The sequence below is a fragment of the Oryzias melastigma genome, linkage group LG12, assembly GCF_002922805.2.
Source record: "Oryzias melastigma strain HK-1 linkage group LG12, ASM292280v2, whole genome shotgun sequence".
NCBI lineage: Eukaryota > Metazoa > Chordata > Actinopteri > Beloniformes > Adrianichthyidae > Oryzias > Oryzias melastigma.
Window position 1 is genome coordinate 16993665 of NC_050523.1, and position 19431 is coordinate 17013095.

Sequence of the window (19431 nt, forward strand, 5' to 3'; positions counted from 1 at the left end):
GTTGGTTCCTGTTGTGTCTGTGTACAGTCTGGCCTCACTCCTCTTCATGTAGCAGCGTTTATGGGCCATCTGAACATTGTCAAGAACCTCCTCCAACGAGGAGCTTCACCTAATGCTTCCAATGTGGTGAGCAACTCTTCTTTTTATAGTCGCCCAGCAAATTGTTTTCATGTTGTATACCATTTTTCCTTTTGATAGATTTTTTTATTTAATTAGAAATAGGAATTTTAAAACTCATCTAAAGCATCTGAGAAACTGGACTCAGCAGGATGTATAACAAAAAAAAAGTTTTTTTTTGTTTTTTTTTTTAAATAGTGGTTCCAATGATGTGTTTAAAAAAAGCATTTCCTGTTGTTGTCTGCATCAGAAAGTGGAGACTCCTCTCCATATGGCCTCCAGAGCAGGACACTGTGAAGTCGCTCAGTTCTTGCTGCAAAACGCAGCACAGGTGGATGCAAAGGCAAAGGTAAAAAACATATTTTCCTTGGAGTTTCCTTCACAGTTCAAATCAGCTTTAGTGTCTTGACCCTCCATTTCCCAAATCTTTCCTGCATTGCAGGATGACCAGACGCCCCTACACTGTGCAGCTCGAATGGGCCACAAGGAGCTTGTCAAGCTGCTCCTGGAGCACAAGGCCAACCCAGACTCAGCCACGACCGCAGGACACACGCCCTTACATATTGCTGCTCGCGAGGGACACATCCACACCATTCGAATTTTGCTGGACGCTGGAGCACAGCAAGTCAAGATGACAAAAGTTGGTTCTCAAGCTAACTAAAGCTTCTTATCCAGGGGTCAATTCCTCACCAAACACAATTTTAAGATGTTTTGTATTTCTTTAGGATCATTTTTCTCCTTCCTTTATGCATTCATGTAACATTGTTTTTAATTCATTCACTTTCAGAGTTTAACTTGTTGAAGAACTTAAAGTGTGTTTCGTGTTTCCAATGTTTTGAGCTTCTGTGTTTTTTTCCGAGCAGAAAGGCTTTACTCCTCTCCATGTGGCCTCTAAATATGGAAAGGTGGACGTGGCGGAGCTCCTTCTGGAAAGAGGAGCCAACCCCAACGCGGCTGGAAAGGTGAGTCGACCGCCGCTGCTGCACATCAGGAGTGAGGAGCAGCTGGACCTGCGAGCTCCCCTCACTCCCATCCCTTCTTTTATCAGCTGATTGCTTTCTGACCATAGTTTGTGATTCATATATACATGTTTCTGTGTGGATTTGTGTTTGGGTTTATAAATGTCCGTGTGTGGTCGACAGAACGGCCTGACACCGCTTCATGTGGCCGTCCATCACAACAACCTGGATGTTGTTAAACTCCTGGTCAGCAAAGGAGGATCAGCACACAGCACTGCCCGAGTAAGAGGCTCACATCCGTGTGTGCACGCGCTACAATGGAAGCACTAAAGCGCTTCACTTATGCAGCTACTTTCATGCTGAATTCTGACTTGGAAAAGTGCTGTGCATCCAGATTTGTTTGCTTGTGTTCGTGTTTCTCCATGCAGAACGGCTACACGCCTCTCCACATAGCTGCCAAGCAGAACCAGATCGAGGTGGCCAGTTGTCTGCTCCAGAATGGAGCCTCTCCAAACTCAGAATCTCTCCAAGGCATCACGCCACTGCACCTGGCTTCACAGGAGGGACGGCCAGACATGGTTGCCATGCTCATCTCCAAGCAGGCCAACGTGAATCTAGGAAACAAGGTGCGTTGGAACGATCATTAATCTCTCAAAGAGCTGAAGTTTTTCAATGTTTACTAAAAAGATTTTACATTTTGAGGTACGATTAGCTATTTATAACGGATGTTTTTTTTTGCTTCTGTTTTGTCATTTTTCAGAACGGACTGACGCCTCTTCATCTTGTAGCTCAGGAGGGTCATGTGGGAATAGCGGACACGCTGGTCAAACAAGGAGCTTCTGTTTATGCTGCCTCACGGGTAGGTCACACCACAACCACTGGCACACGGAGAGACTGATTTTGAAGTCAGAAGCACAAACTTCCAGAATACTTTGGTTTTTTTGTCTCAAAAAAAGCTGAAAGGTTTTGAAAACCTTCTGCCATGAGATTTCAAACACTAGGGACATCAAAAAACAGATAGGTATTTAAAAAAAAACAATAAAGCACTGGGAATTAAGATCTTTCAATTGCTTAATGAAATCCATGAAAAATAATATTGTTAAATATATAAAGATGATATTAGTTGTGATATGGTGTAAGTTTTTGCTCACAACAATGTTAGTTTAAAATACAAAAATATTGATATAAATGTTCAGGAAAAAAGCACCTTATTTACTCATTGTCTCAAATTTGATCCACAAATTTTTAACATGGTGTAACGTTATTATAAAGAATTAATTATTAACAAATTTGGCCTTTTTTAATACAGAAAGTAGTCATTTAAATAAATGAAAAACAATAAATGAGTTATTCTCACCATCATGAAGGCAGCCATGTTGAAATGAGTAGGAAAAGTCCCTCTACTGCCCCTAGGGCAGGGGTCAGCAAAGAGCCATTTTGGCTCATTTTCTACTGTTCAAAACCTTAAGGCCTAACTCTTACTTTAGCTTTTAATAAATTTGAATTGTATTCATGACCTTCTTTTTTTTTAAATAATTAATATGAATTATGTCTATGTTTGGCACGAACAAAAGAAAAAATATAAAAACAACCTAGTATCTCTCAAATGTGATTTTATTTATTTATTTATTTATTTTTTAATTTGACAGAAGCTCAAATAACCTATTTTAAAAATAAAAGATGCTCTGTGCCGAACAGGATCATCTTAGTGCAGCTCCAGGCAGCTATTAACCAATGTTGTGCAGCATAACATAACATGTGCTATTAACTCATAAAAGATCAAAGTTTTTACCACAGTTTTGTTTTGCATATAAAATCTGTTCATTCTGTAGGTAGCATTGAGCAAATAAGACGTCTTCAGGTAAACAGGGATGTAAAAACCTACATAGTTTATCATCTATGTGCACCTTAGCCATCAATGTATAAATTTAACTAATCTAAATTAAATAAATGCTAATTAAGAAATCCCTTCTTTCAAAAATATATATTTTATTTTTCTTTTTGTTTTTCCTTTTTGTTCTTTTTTCCCCTCTTTGTCCTCAGCAGTCTTACACTGCTGGGTTTTGTTATTTTAGCTTGGGATTGGACCTTGGTAGTCTTAATTTGAAGGCTGTTTTTATTAGTTTTCTTTAGGTAGTTTTGGTCAGGCAGCCATTAGCAGGGAGCTGCTGACTTATTTTATGTTTGGCCAAGGAGCCACCATGGAGAGATAAAAGAGCCACATGTGGATCTGGAGCTGCATGGACTAAAAATACAACAGATTTTTAAAGGGTCTTTATGATGTAAAATTAACTTCTATGAACTTTCAAGTGTATTATAATGTTGATTCTTCACGAAAACAACTCCAAAGCAGTATTTTGCCCCATTCACGCATCTCTGAGTATTCTAAAGCAGTGATCAGCAAAACGCTTTAATTTTATGTGCACATTCCTCTTTGCAAAAGTTCGAATCTCGTTTGTTTTTGTGGAAGAAAGACAGACACGCTGCTGAGGCCGCCACTAGGTTAACATCATAAAATGATCGGCACCTACAAGGAGCGAAAGGCGGAGCCTCAGAGATCAAATCGTCTAACTAGGAAAACATCTCACAAAAAAAAAACTCATATTAAATAAAAAAATAGTTATTTAGTGTGGCTAATATAAGATAATATATGGATATAGTCTGGTCTGAAAGACTTAAGAAAAGCACAACATAGACCCTTCAATGAAAGTTTAGATTTTGCCAATTAAAGGCACTTTCATTTACAGTTAAATACTGAATGAATAATAAATATTTATTGTATCAATTTAGATAAATTAATTAGATTGTAATGTATTGCCTCAAAGTTAATTGAATCTTTTATGAAGTGATTTGTAGACTATATATTGAGATGCATATCCAATCATGTGAGAGGAAAAGATACACACCTCTAATAAACACACTGGTCTTGAGGCCAGCATCTCATTCTGCTCTTCTCTTTATGTCTTAGATGGGCTACACGCCTCTTCACGTGGCCTGTCACTATGGCAACATCAAAATGGTGAAGTTCCTTCTGCAGCAGCAGGCTCATGTGAACGCCAAGACAAGGGTGAAACTCCCCACTGCCATGTTTCTCTCTTTATATTACATTATAGCCCCGCTGTGTGTCTGACTGGACTCTGTTTGCATCCATACAGATGGGCTACACCCCTCTCCACCAGGCGGCTCAGCAGGGCCACACCGACATTGTCACGCTGTTGCTGAAGCATGGAGCACTGCCAAATGAGATTACTTCAGTGAGACATATACTTTTTTCACAGTTTTATTTTACCACAACAAGAATAATGGGAAGTTGTTTACCTAAATCACCTTTTTCCTAAAGCTACGACACATCAGGCATGTGACGCATGTTCTTATGCAACATGGACATTTAACCCATGGTGTTCACACTGGACAAGCAGGAAGTGGATTCTTCTTCTTGTCTTTCCACAGTTTACTACCCCATGTCTGCCACCTGCAGTTGGAAGAGTGGAAATGTTTAACCCTTGTGCTGTGTTATGGGGTCCAGATGACCCAAGCCTTTCATTGACGTGTTATTCATCCCATGACAAATGTGGATTAAGGTGGACAGGATTTAATGTCTGCCATGGATACCGGTTAAAATTGAAATCATTAAAAAAAAAAAAGTTCAGTGCATTGTCTTGTGGGGTCCAGATGACCCCACTCCCAACGTTAACGTACCAAGGATAGCACAACGATGACGTGGTGCACATCTGGTGAATATTACTCCAGGCTCAGTCTTTCACGGCTCTGTTACGTGTATGGTTACATCCGCTAATGTCTGTGTTTGTTGATGAGGAAGAAAGTGACCAAAAAACTCAGTTGGAATTTAGTCCTTTTGATAAAAAGTTGGATCAGACTCGTACAGAGTACTCTGGATCTCCCCTATGAGAGACCAAACCCTGTAAAATGTATTCCACAAATACAGACCTCAAGGTGGCTCATGTGTGGCTTCAGGCCAATGTTTGTCAGGACAGAAGACAAATTCAAAAATGATCTTCTTTTAAATTCCTGATGTTTTAAAAAACCTCAAAAGTTCACTTTTTTTCCTTCTGAAGAAGTTCTTTAAAGCTGGGAAATGTATATAGCTTTTATTACTAAAACATATAATCTTATAATGTTTTTTTATCATAAGAGTAAAGTAGAATTTTACAGAAAAACTAAAAATTCATCTTGCTGACTAAAACTTTTGTGTTGACAATTATTTTCCACAGAATGGGACATCCCCCCTGGGCATTGCTAAACGTCTCGGATACATATCCGTGATCGATGTCCTGAAGCTGGTTACAGAAGAGTCCGTTTCCACAGTGAGCAGAACATTGTGCTTCTTTTATGCTACAAGAGAAAGCTCCAATGTCTCAAAATCTTTTTTTCAAAATAAGTCTGTTTTTTATTTTTTTTTATTTTCAGCCTCTTTATGTATCTTATCACTTAATTCCCTCATTGGTTGGTTCTTTGCAGATCACCACAGAAAAGCATCGCATGAGCTTTCCGGAGACAGTCGATGAGATCTTGGATGTTTCTGAAGATGAAGGTGGGTTACAGAGTTCTGTTATTGATCCTATAAAGCCCACTACATCAAAAGACTCACAGACCATTCAATATAACTTTTAGCTAAAACTGTTTTTTAAAGTCCATGATCAAATCTTCGAAAACAAAGAAAAAACATTAAATATATGTTCTTTACAATTAGATTGTATCAATTATTGTACATTCTTTCGCTTACATTCTTTCAACACATCAAGTTGTCATTTAAAAAAAAGATTAGTTATTTTTCCCAAAAGGCTTAGAAAATTAGCGTAACTTTTTCCCGCCAAAGGCGTTTTTGAGATTTCATGGAGGTAGCCATTTTGAAATGAGCAGGACAATCCTTTATACTGCCTCTTGTGGAATGATGATGAACTACAGGGCAGAAAACATTATTCAATTAATAAGTTTTAAGGAAAGTTTGGATCGTGCTAATGAGATGGGGGAGGTTCACAGAAATGTGTGTATAGACTTTGATACAATGATTACAAAGGCTTAAATGCATCACAAGTTTTTGTTATTTTCAGCTGATTTGCTACAAGAAGACTGCATTGGAAATCGCTAAAAATTTATGTTTTTCTATAAATGTAGAAGCATTGATACATGTCTGTATATAACGCCTTCTCCATTTGTTTTGTAGGGGTTGCACAGCTAACGTTAGGTAGGATTAAGTCTGTATTTCTGCCTTGTCCAGTCCAGTGGCTGGTGAACTTGTTTCTTCATTGCAAATTGCACTTTGCCATTGTATCTGTTTGTCACTTAATATTTTTCTAAATATATATTTTTTTCTACTTCAGCCCTGTCTGCTACTCTGTCCTTTTTTGTCCTCCATTGCTTTTTCCTTTCCTCTCCTTTCTGTCCTGTCTAAAAAACCTTGTTTTTGAAAGCTCTACATCAGCATAACAATGCCTTTTTTCCTTTCCCCGAATTGTGGAAAATTTCTGACAGGATTCCAGATGTCCTGCGTATAAAAGTGGCTTCTTTCTAATTCAGCATTGCTGTTCCTCCTGCTTTTTACAGCCCAATTGATTCACGTGCTGATTAAAAAGACGCCGTGCAGCAGATGTGAAACCGGCTGCAAACTAAGCGAAGCAGCTGCCTGATGCAGCCCTTCCCCACTTTAAACAGCTTCTGTGCTTTTTTTTTCTCCAAATTGTTATGGCGGCGTTGTTACACCCAGGCTTCATTCGAAATATCTGTCTCCTTTTTACTTGTCTCATTGTGTCACTTGCTCCTTCTTTAACACTTTTTTTTTTGCATTCCTGAACAGCTTGTACTGATGGATGTTAGCGCACTTTTGAGCATCTCTGTCTTGTTCTGTGGTACTATTTGTTTTTTTAAAGAACCACTCTAATAAAAAACATTGTTTTTTGGTGCTTTTAGCATGTTTTTAAGAGTTTCTGAATTCAGTTCGTTGTGAAGTAGGGAGACAGGTGCTACAGTTGGAGGGCCACAAGCTCCTTGCTCTGCTCCATTCCAATGCATCCACTTGCAGGCAAATAGATCTATCTTAGTTTACCTCATCTGATCTGGCATCTGATTTAAAACTGTACATTTGGATAGCTTTGATATTAATTGCCGTTTTTGTTGGACTGCTAACGTTAGATTGGGGGCCCAAAGCTAGCAGTAGAGCGTGTAAACAAAGGGATGATGGGAAACGAGGGAAGGCTTACTCTGGGTTAACAGTCCCGCCCACAAATTTTCAATAAGCTCCTTCCACTCTGCTAAAACGCTGTCTTATAAACGACACAGGTTTTTGATTTTGGCTAAAAACTGTATACTTATAATTAAAAGAAAAATTTTACAGTAGATAAAAGATAATTGGAGTGGGTCTTTAAATGTTAATGCAGTTGTTTTTAATGTCAGTCTTCTTATTAATTGAGATATTTTCTCCTACACAGAAAACAGTCATCACCCCGTGTGATTTCATCCTCCATCTGTGGGCATGCTCACTAAAATAAAATAAAAAGCTGTAACCAGGTGCCTCGCAGTTTGCTGTCCATGCAGTGTCCTGAACCGTGTTGATGCCCATTGTCTTCCAGTCCTCTCCTTTGGTTCCTCATTAAGCTTTGTTGTTGGTTTACCTCCATTGCTTACAGCAAAAATATGTGCAGTTGCTTTGTGGTCATTTTTTTGTGGTTACCTGAAGGCGAAGGGATGAAGATGGAGGTATAACAATTACTGTTATCACCTGGGAGTCAAGTACATTTTGAGAAATTTAACTTAAAAACAATTGAGGAATGATTTTGGAACACGCTGAACTTTTTCTCTACGTTGGAAATGGTGTGAGAATGTCAGAGCTGAGATCAGCATCACTCCCCACAATCTCATCCTTTTCTCTCCTAAATGTTCCATTTTTTTTTTTTGCAATGTGCATTCTCCGCCTCTTGGTAACATGTTCTCTCCTTGAGCCGTATTTTTAAACTTTTTAATTTTGCCTACAGGTGACGAGCTTCTAGGTTTGGACGGAGCCCGATACTTGAAACTCGATGACTTCAAGGACCAGGACGACGACTTCCTCTCTCCGAAAAAGACGCTTCGAGATTTTGAGGGGGGTGTGGGAACCACGTAAGTCTTTTTATCATTCTTTTAAGTGGGGTAAAGGAGTGGACCTTAAATCAAAAACATAAGACTACATGTCCAGGAGTTGATGCATTTTTGCTCTTTTATATGAACCTTGAATAGAATTTTCCTGCAGAATATTTTGTGTCGTGTCCTACATTACTCTAATCTTTTTTGCTGTAGGCCATATTCTCCTGCTATTCCGAGGATCCCCTGTGTGTCTCCAGAGACGGTTCAGCTGGACCAGGTGTGCTTCAGTTATGTGAACACATTAGTTATTTTTTGCTTAAAAAAAAAAAAAAAGCAATGTTAAAAAGCCACTTTCTCACAAGCGACCTGGTTTTTGTATCCAATATTGTGACTTATCTTTGTTCAGGGTTTAGATTTCAAAACGTTTGGATTGCTTTTATTTTATTTATTTATTTATTTATTAAGGACCATGTGTATTAATGTATGACTATACAGAGTCAAGTTTTAAATGTACTAGATTATAGCACACATGCTAATTTACATCTGTACTCCCTTGGAAGTTACACAGAGAAATCAAGAAAGGACAGAGCAATAAATCTAACACATTCACATCCTTTGAAAGAACATCACAAGATAGTAATCTTAACATCTTTACATACAAACAAAATAGCAGAGGTCCAAGAATTGAGCCCAGAGGTACACCAACAGGAAAACCCATAAAAGTTGATTTGACATTGTCAATGCGAACACATTGTTTTCTCAATTCCATATATGATTTTATCCACGGTCAAGAAGATGGATGGATGGATGGATGGATTTTATCCACTGAATAATATCCAAGGAAAAGTCAAAATATGTTAATTTTGACAGAAGAAATTCATTATTTACGGTGTCAAATGCTTTTCTAAGGACTAAAAATACCTCACCAACACAAGTCCTAGTGTCCACAATTTGCATTTTCATTTTGATGCTTCCTCTTTTCTTCAAACTTTCAAGTGCCTTGGTTTCGCCTCGTGATTTTTCATGCTTTTTCTGCTTCTCTGACCCCAGCACACCCCCATTCCTTTGCCAAAAGAGTATGACGAAGACTCGCTGATCCCCAGCAGTCCAGCCACAGAGACTTCGGACAACGTCAGCCCTGTGGCCAGCCCTATTCACACAGGGTGAGCCCATCAGACCCCTGTTCAAAAGTCTTGGGTCACTTACAAATGTTCTTGTGTTTAAAAAAAAAGCTCAAATTTTTTTCAATGAAGATAACATTAAGCTGATTGGATATAGACTATATTAATGTGGTAAATGATTAAAAAATGACTATTCTAGCTGCAATTGTCTAGTTTTTGGTGAATTATCTAGACAGGTGACTTGATAGATTTCCAGCAAGTATCTCTCCAGTGCACTAATGGTACAATGTGTTTGCTCATCAGAAGGATAACAAATGATTAAAAAAACCCTTTTGCAATCATGTTTGTACAGCAAACAACAGTGTGGCTGGTTAAAGAAGCATGTTGAGCATCTGGAGCATCACATTTGTGAGGTTGATTAAACTAAATGGTCAGAAAAGAGATATTTTGTGTGAAACTCAACAGTCGATTGTTCTTAGAAATGAAGGCAATTCTGTCAGGACACTTTTCCTGAAAACGCACAGCAAAGAAATGTTAGTCCAGTTTTCCAGACATACAAAAAGATTCAATAAGACTCAAGAATAAAAAAACATAACTTTTAAGGTTTTACTTGCAAGCAAGGAGTGGACAGAAAACGGTTACATTCAATCTGCACACACTGAAGGTGCATTCAAAAATCACACACACAAGATCAGCCTCTCCTCACAGCTGCATGTTTGTGACCTTCAGTTTCCATGGAGCTGAAGTTGGAGCTGGGTTTGTTAGTATCTAAGAATTCTATCAACCAAAAGACTAAATAAAACTGTTAAACTATGTTAATACGAGTAAAATAACCAGTCAGCATGTTTATAATCTATGCTTTTGTATGATAACAGGATTTAAACTGACAAACTTAAAGATGTTGAATAAATAAATAGAAATGTTAACATATTCCATGAAAAAAAAATTGCCAAGAAACTGAAGATTTCCTTCAACAGTGTGTATTACTCTCTTTAGAGAACAGCACAAACAGGCTCTAACCAGATTAGAAAAATAAATGGTAGGTTCCATTGAATAACTGAGCAATAACATAAGCACAGTTAGAGAAATAGAAGCCTCAAAGGTCCTCTACTGGCGGCTTTATTGATTAGTACTCTAATCAACCTTCTAACCTTGTCAATGTCTTGACTCTATTTTCTATTCATTGTACAACTCATTTGGTAAATAAAAGTGCGACCTTTCATGGAAAACAAAAAATTGTCAGAGTGACCTTAAACTTTTGAACAGTAGTCTGTATAACCTTCTGTTTCTCTGACTTTCCATATCTTAGATCATTTATAGTAAAATTTGCTGAATATCTGTGCAACTGAAAAAAATGCCAAAACAACCACATAATCTATAAAAACTCTTGAAGCTACAGGAAGAATACATATCCACAAAAGGTATTAACAAATCAGGCCATAAGGGCCAACCAGAAATAAAATTTGGAAAGCTTTTGTGCTTAAAAACAGTAAAACTGTAGTCAAGCACCAGATTGTCATTATAGGGGTTAGCATTCAGCTTAATCTACTGCAATCCTGATAAATGTAAGTATCGTCAGTAGAGTTAGTGAATTTGCAACTTTTTTTTACATAATTCTCAGCTTCCTAGTGAGTTTTATGGTGGACGCTCGGGGAGGCTCCATGCGGGGCAGCAGACACCACGGCCTGCGGGTCATCATCCCTCCTCGCACCTGTGCAGCTCCGACCCGCATCACCTGCCGCCTTGTCAAGCCTCAGAAACTCACCACACCTCCTCCACTGGTGGAAGGGGAAGGTCTTGCTAGTCGGATCATCTCCTTGGGTCCATCCAGTATGCAGTTCCTCGGGTGAGTCCGACATGGTTAACTATTGATACTTCCATATAGTATGACTTTTTGGAGTTTTTAAATCTTGTTGTCAATGCCAACCTATAACAATGCAAAGATGATGAGGTACTTGTTTAGAAGTATATCTTATGTTAATTTGACCTTGTATTTAACAAACCTGGTTCAAAACACTAAACCATATTTGTTGTATAACCGAATCAAATAATGAAACGCAGAAAGAAGCATCTTTTGTAGTGTGTCAGGTCAAACAGCATAGCAATGATACTCTAGAGTTCGTACTTATTAACCAGAGTTCCTAGACGTCAGGTAACGATTCCACTAATTTCACAGTTTATTATCGTTCTGTTTGTGCAGAATGAATAGAATCCTGCTTTGACAGACAACATATCCATATACTTTTTAACGAGCCAAAGCTAACTGGTTTCCTTTGAGGCTTGAGTGCATGTTTTATGCTACGTTCTCACTGGTTCTTGAACCTTGAATGTCACCCATAGTGTTCACACTAGATGAGGAGGGCAGGTTTCTTCTTCTTCTTCTGTTTATTCGCGCTTGTTCGCCATGACGCTTGATACGAAATGTCAAAGCGATACAAATCTCGTAAATCTTGCTCCAAGTTTTTTCTATCACAGCTCTTTTTTTTGATATATGAAAGACTTGGTGTCATGTAATTCCGGTCGGGTACAAATCTGTGAGGCCACAACAGTGCATTTTTGAAAAACAACGTGTGGATTTCCAAATGTATTTTACTAATTTGCATAAAATTATACTTGTGAATTGGAGTGTTTGCATTTGTGAAATAGACTGTATGCATTTCTGAATTATGAGACTGTTCTGGCCTCATAAAAACCACAGTCATTAATTTCTCCGCCATAATGAATTTTCAATCGGTTTCCACCTCTGTGAATTGAAAGGGACTCCATTCAAACGTTGCTACCAGATCTGAGTCCCTCATTGGTCAAAGATTGATCCTGTTTAACTGTCAACAGGGAGTAATGGCCACACTTTTTATACATAGAGCAAAAAAACTGTAGTAAAAATTCCATAGCTAAATATGAACGCGAGGAACGCAGAAGCCCAAAACGCATGTCTTTTTAGTAAATGTTGTTCGCTTTATCGCGCATTTCCCAGACCGATGTGCATGTAACTTTAGAGGAACAGACAAAATTTCATGACGTCTCTTTCTCAATCATAGTTGTTTGTGGGATGGGATACCATAGCCATGACTGCTTGAGAACATTGACATAAATAGAGAAGGACAAAACAAGGCTGTGACGTCACCAATAGAAAATGCCTTACCTTGGGTTCCAAATCTTTCCACGGTATGGATATTGCCTGATTTTGCAATTTTTGGGACCAGACAACGTTAGTAAGCTGTTATTGGTCCAAGTATCTGTCAATCAAATGCTTTGAATGTTTGAGGTGGGGCCAGCAGGCACCACATGCTCTTGTTTTTTTTCATTTTTTTTTTATTAAACCTTTATTTAACCAGGTAAACTATTAAGAACAAGTTCTTATTTACATTAACAACCTGGACCTCTTGTTGAGGCATCTGATTGGCCAGTTTATTACTTGAATAACTTGCAATAAAGAAAATATATAATGACAAATATATATATATATATATATATATATATATATATATATATATATATATATATATATATATATATATATATTAGCAAGCACATGTTAAAAATAGACACCAGAGCAAGACAAACAGAATGACTGAGAATTAACTGTTTATTTTTAATAAAAGTCTATGGGATTTTGACTTTCTGTGTTCTATGGGTGCTTCCTATTTGTAGGGTAAGGGGGGAGGGATTAGTCCTGTTTTCGCTAAATACTATCTATGCTTGAGATTACTTGCTCAATCAAGATTGGGATTTTCTTTTGTTTAATTTATAATACCTCAGGGAACACTTAGAACATTACTAAAATCTGTTTTATTTATCAGATTCTTTGATAATTACTTCAATTTTTTTTTCTTATACATTTACTTTGTAAAATATATTTTGAACTTCTTATATATGTTTGATGGTGACATCAACTTTATATAGTCAAGGATTTTCATGCTGTTTGGTTTTGCTTTCACAGACCCGTGATTGTGGAAATTCCTCACTTTGCCTCACTTGGTCGAGGAGATCGAGAGTTGGTCGTACTTCGCAGTGAAAACGGCTCAGTCTGGAAGGAGCATCGTAATCGCTATGGCGACGAAGTTCTGGAAACAATTTTAAACGGCATGGATGAAGGTCAGTGATAAATGTCACTGTTACAGATGACGCACTCCTATTTAGAAAACCGTCACATCAGCAGCTTGTCCTAAATCCACTTGATTTGTCTTTGGTCTGTCTGCCCTTTGCTGTAGACTTGGAGAGCCAAGAGGAACTGGAGAAGAAGAGAATCCGCCGGATCATTTCCACCGACTTTCCCCTTTACTTCGCCGTGGTCTCCCGCATTCAGCAGGAAAGTGACCTCATCGGTCCAGAAGGCGGGCGGCTGACCACTAAACTGGTGCCTCACGTGGAGGCCATTTTCCCTGAAACTGCCGTCACCAAGAGAGTTCGGCTGGGACTGCAGGTAAATTGCGATTTGTGTGGTTGGATAGAGGTTAAATCCTATTTTGTGTTTTGCAGTATAAACCAAACATCACCAAAATCAGATGGCTGAAGCAAAAAGTATTTTTTCACTGTTGCAGAACATGGATGATTTGTTATTTTGATCACGGCAGTGTATTACTATTTTGCATTTCCTGTCATGACACTAAGGTTGTAAAATAACCAGCATGAGATGGAAGTTTGCTTTGCTTTGTTCTGATCTGCTTGTGTTTTGCTTTTATCCAGCCATTCGTCACTCCTCAGTTTCCTGATTTAAGTTGTGAGCCGCACTGACTGAGATGGTGCTCTGGTCTGAGTTGGGTCAGGTGTGAAGTATGAATTTTGTTGCATGTGTGAGTATGCCTGTGCATTTCCGTTTGCCACATGTTTCGTTTTCTTTTTATTTTCATTTCATGTGGGTTTGCAACGCTGTTTTTATCCTACGGTTTCATATGCAGACGTTTTTTTTTTTTTTTTTGGGCCTCTAAACTGACATGATGCCACATTTGCAATGAGCTATTCCCTCAACTCTTCAGGCTCAACCAATCCCGGATGAGCTGCTAACGAGGCAGCTCGGCAACCAGGCGACTTTCAGTCCAGTGGTGACCATTGAACCACGCAGACGCAAATTCCATCGTCCGATCGGACTGCGTATTCCTTTACCACCGTCCTGGCGGGAAAGTCCCCGTGATGCCGGCGAAGGAGACACCACCAGCTTACGCCTCCTCTGCAGCGTCATAGGTACTGCTACTTCATTACACAATTACTAGGTGAAGCTATCACTCATGTTGTTCGTTTTGAAATAGAAGATGTGAGGAGTGTGTAGGATGTTGCTTAGCTGTGAATGTCACAGTGTGGTTTTGCTGATTCAGGTGGAACGGCTCCAGCTCAGTGGGAGGACATCACTGGAACCACCAAGCTGATGTATGCTCACAACTGTGCCAGTTTTACCACCAACGTGTCTGCAAGGTGAACCTTTTCTGCATTTTATTCATTCCTTTTTCTATGGATTGTGCCAGCTTAAGTTACAAAAATGAAATAAAAATAGAGTACATAAAACTGCATTGATAAAAAGTAGCTGTGAAAAAGGAGGTGAGTGAAAAAATGTTAATTGTTTATTAAATATACTGATAAGTTTTAAAGTCCCACTCAGATCATCTTTTGATATATTTTAAAAAGTGTTTCCATTGATTTTTTATGCTGTAGTCACAAATTCAACAGCCACCATGTGATGGGGAGGCATTGACAGGATTTTCAAAATTCCATGTCTGATTTGTTTTTTTTTTTTTTAATCGTTGGCGTGATCATGAATGTTGTATGAAGGGCAGTCAGGCGGCCATCAGGTGTCGGGGATGACACCATTACTGAATCAGGCCAGAACCGGTCTAGTACCCCAACGCATAGCACACTAGTACCTTAACCTAAGACGGGACCGGATCCGAACCGGTACCAGACGTAGTACCAGAGGCAAACCAGCACTGGGTTAAGGTTAGTTTACTGGTACGGGGTTAGGGTACCAGTACCGAGGACCCTTGATTTTACAAACAGCAAGTTTGTCAAGTCAAAAAAAGTTAGGGGCATCTAAAACGTCAAAAAGTGACACTGAGGGGTCAATATTGGACAACTTGGGGCTGAGAATGTGTTGCTCCAAACAGCAGCCGTCCATTTAAAATGCCACTGGGAGTATATAAAAAGCAGACCACTCGGCACCACTGTTCATTCACAACTCAGCTGTTGATCACACATTATTATCTTGTCACTTTATGAAGACACATTTTTAGATGTTTCTTTGAATTCTTCTTAGCATCAACCGAAATTCGTCAGGACGCAGGTCTCTGAGTTGCTGTGGGGATATCAACACCATGATGAGTTTTGTGTAGCATCAGTGCTGTCTCCTCATTTGGACCACAGTGGCCAGTACCACAAGATTGGCACATGGTTATCGCCAGCCTTTGTTGAGTGCCTGTGCTGCTACCATCTGATTTCTAATAATTGGATAGTGGCAGTGGGACGGCAACACAAGGGGTGGTTGGAGGGTGACAGTCTGATCAACAATTATCGTCACTTATTGTGCTGCTGGGTTCCTGCCATTTGACGGCCAGTGGACTGCCACCACGTGACCTCGAGATTTGCCCGAGCAGTCACTGACCAATGTCAATAAAATCGTCCCATCTCCGTAAAATTTTAACTTTTTCTCAAAATTCAGATTCTGCGGCTGCCGCCTCTTCCCAATTACAAACCCACCTGCCAAATTTGCTGCAAAAACCTGCATTTTGACTGCCATCTTAATCACGATTATGTCGTTTTTAGCCAAAATTTAGTGTTGTTTTCCAAGACACAGTATCCGCAGAGTGGCAGTAGTTCATTAGAAATGTACGCTTTAAACAGCACACCCTTTCAACTGGCTTAGAGCTCTCTGTTTACAGCCTAGCTTACAGCCCCTCACACCCCAAACCCAACATTACCGATGCAACAAAAAAAGCAATCAACATTGGAGCTATCCAATCGTACAGTTTTCAGCCGGATGTCAGCTCAGACGAGGAAAATGAAGACATACATGAATCTACAGTATATGGATGCATCAGAATGGAGCGGAAGAGGAAACTTGTGGCTCCCCAATGCATTTTCTACACTCTATCAAACAGCCTTTTTTTATCTGCTCTTGGTTCAAAAGGAAATTAATAAAGAAATGCTCAGAAAGGCAATTTTAGTATTAATTTTCTTTATAAATATTGACCATCATATGAAAAATGCCACAAGAACATGTCAAAGACACCAAAAACATATTTTTTTATTGGAGTAGGACTTTTAAGTTGTTCTTTTGTCATCAAATTACTTCATAGTTATCACGTTACCTAATAAAGGATTACCCACTCTTTACCCACTGTAGTTCGCACAGTTACTTTTATATTTTTTTGTTTTTTAATCACCTTGAGTTTTACAATTTAGTTTTAACTCTACTTTTTCTGTCTCTTCACAGATTTTGGTTGGCAGACTGTCCGCGTACGGCAGAAGCAGTGACTTTTGCCAATTTGCTGTACAAGGAGCTGATGGCCGTTCCATACATGGCCAAGTTTGTTATTTTCGCAAAGATGAACGAAGCGCGGGAAGGCCGATTGCGATGTTACTGCATGACGGACGACAAGATGGACAAAACTCTGGAACTGCATGAAAACTTCAGCGAAGTGGCACGCAGTCGGGATATTGAGGTCAGCAGAGGTCACAACAATCACAAAAAGAAAAATTTCTGTACTTTTATATTCATTTATTTACTGCTAAAATCAAAGTTCTCAGAGGTGAACTTTGTTTTCCTCAGCTTATGGAGGGGATGCCGCTTCATCTGGAGTGTTCTGGGAATTTGGTGCCCATCCGAAAGGCAACTCAGCAGCCTCGCAGCTTCAGCTTCCAGGCCTTCAGAGATAACAGATTACCAGTGTCTGTCAAGGTCTGTGTTGAAATCCCCGATCCTGTGCTTGTTTCTGTCACAAATGTGCAGTTTAATCCTCCTGTCTGATTTTAAAAAGGCTCTCATCATATACCAAGTTGCTAATCATTTAAACATGCATTTACACATTGATTTTTTTTTATTTATTTTGCTTTTTACTGGCACAGACAGGTGTTTTAAGACAATATGCTAAATCCTCTACAGCAAAGAAATAGAAAAACATAGATTATCAGTTTATTTCTTATCTGCCTTTTATTGCAGCCTAACAGTTTTCAGAACAATGCTGAGGCTTTTATTCAGTGTGCAGCAGGAGGACATCAGAGATCGTCTGTCTAGAGTATATTTATGGTTTTGGATATACCGGAACCATTAGAAGTATTGTTTGTACAGAATAAATACAAACATTTAAATTCCTAAAAAAATACTACTTACACATAAGTGTGTAAGCTCCAGCGAGTATACATGAGCTCCACCAAGTACTATCCAGCACAAACTGGAATTTTAAGAAGAGTAGGCAGGTTTCAAATGTCTTTGTTTGGATTAATGCAATTACAATAAAGAAAAACATGTACATTATCAGTCAATTATCACACTGCTGGATTCCAGTCACCCACTTGTCACTGGACTGCCACTGTGCAAACTCCAAATTTCCCCAGACAGCCACTGACCAATGTCAAAAAATTGTCCGGTCGCCGTTAAATTTTAACTTTTTCCTTAAAATCTCCGTGGCCACCTGCAAAATTTGCTAAAAAACTTGCATTTAGGTCTAGCTGTGTCATTTTGGGATATGTGACCCTATCTAAACCATTATCATCCTAAAACCTAGAGGTACAAATTTAAGATAAATGTAATATTATAATATTATATGGTGACGTATGTTTATTTACAGAAGTCTGTCTTGCTTTTGCTAAGTGCATTTGTTTTGTTTCATTAAAATTTCTAGTTTCCTTAAATTGAGCTAGTCCAGATGTGGGCAAACTACGGCCAAGGGGCCATATGAAGCCTGCTTAACTATTCATTCTGGCCTACCAAACTGGAATAAATTATGTATATGTTAGAGCTGGGAATCAATTAAAAAACTGTAATTAATTGCAAACCTGGAAAAAGATTTTCTAGTTATAATATTTGCCAACCACTTATTATCTCCAAATAATCACAATATGAAATCACACGCAAAATTGTACATTTAGGTTTATTTTTAACCCTTTGGGACCTCAGCTACCGGGAATGAAAATTTCTCTCCTAAGAGTTGCTGTCCATTTGACATTTTCCCTGGAATTCTGTTTTTTTTTTTCTCATAATTTTTCCTTACTGTGTTTGTGAAAAATAATAAAACATTTTTGGGAGAAGTTTGATCCAGATAGATTTTAGGTCTGCCCACTATGAACTGCTTGCCTCTCATAACAGCGGCGGGCGGTACTTTCGCAGTGAACCGTGGAGTTTCTCCAATTTTTTATAAATATTAACACGTAAATTTTGTTTTGATTAGTCACGTGCGTTAACACGTTGACTTTCACAACCCTAGTATACCTTATATATTTAAATATTTATAATCCTTAAAAATGTTTAATTTTCCCTGTAATTCTGCTGTGTCCTAGATAGTGCATAACAAATACATTGACTTTTGTCTATAGGTGCAGAAACTTGCGCTGCTTTCTTGTGGTGTTTGAAGATTTTTCGACATTTGTGTGTTTTTCAGGTCAAACAGGCATTTTTTTCCGATCATTCAAACACCACACAAACTTGACATTACTGCAAAATTGCGTTTTTCTCCGAGGGACATTAACCTATCAGTGCAATCAACTCTAAATTGAGAGCAAATGCCATCAATTTTGAAACAAAAACTCCAAAATTTTCTGTTTTAAAGTAACTTTCAATTAAATTTAAGTCGTGTTATCGTCCAATTTCCGTGTTGTTTCATTTTTGCAATACAAAATAACTCCAGGCATCTACTTATGGCCCTGCCCTTCTGTTAAAATATAGTCCTTCGTGGCCCACAAGTCTAAAACTTTTCCCACCCCTGAACTAGTCTGTCTCTTGAAATACATCCATTCACAAATACATTTTCTGTGTACAAAATCGTATGTAAAAAACAATTAGTTTCTTTAGAAATGTTGCACTAAAATAAAATATTTTTAAGATCAAATGACTCAACAAGAAGTCTTAAGATAAGTCACTAAAAAGTAACTTGGATGTTAGATTTTCCAAGTGTAAAATAATACTGAAACAAGAAACTAGACAAAAACAGTTGGTGAGAGTTTGTGTTTTTGCA

General features: G+C 38.4%; 1 protein-coding gene across 8 annotated transcripts in view; it reads left to right on the forward strand.

Annotated features, from left to right (window-relative positions):
* The window catches only part of ank1b (ankyrin 1, erythrocytic b), an 87316-nt gene that overhangs the window by 44827 nt on the left and 23058 nt on the right, over positions 1-19431 (forward strand). For 7 of the 8 annotated variants that reach the window (XM_024298663.2, XM_024298664.2, XM_024298665.2 and 4 more), the window contains exons 12-33: positions 28-126; positions 368-466; positions 560-757; positions 981-1079; positions 1260-1358; positions 1505-1702; positions 1837-1935; positions 4045-4143; positions 4232-4330; positions 5309-5401; positions 5556-5628; positions 6262-6282; positions 8066-8189; positions 8367-8430; positions 9204-9316; positions 10896-11120; positions 13215-13369; positions 13486-13697; positions 14251-14455; positions 14587-14683; positions 16695-16923; positions 17031-17159. In XM_024298663.2, the coding sequence (XP_024154431.1) occupies positions 28-126; positions 368-466; positions 560-757; positions 981-1079; positions 1260-1358; positions 1505-1702; positions 1837-1935; positions 4045-4143; positions 4232-4330; positions 5309-5401; positions 5556-5628; positions 6262-6282; positions 8066-8189; positions 8367-8430; positions 9204-9316; positions 10896-11120; positions 13215-13369; positions 13486-13697; positions 14251-14455; positions 14587-14683; positions 16695-16923; positions 17031-17159 (2829 nt within the window). The remainder of the gene's footprint in view (positions 1-27; positions 127-367; positions 467-559; positions 758-980; positions 1080-1259; positions 1359-1504; positions 1703-1836; positions 1936-4044; positions 4144-4231; positions 4331-5308; positions 5402-5555; positions 5629-6261; positions 6283-8065; positions 8190-8366; positions 8431-9203; positions 9317-10895; positions 11121-13214; positions 13370-13485; positions 13698-14250; positions 14456-14586; positions 14684-16694; positions 16924-17030; positions 17160-19431) is intronic. The other variant, XM_024298667.2, reaches the window with a different exon arrangement.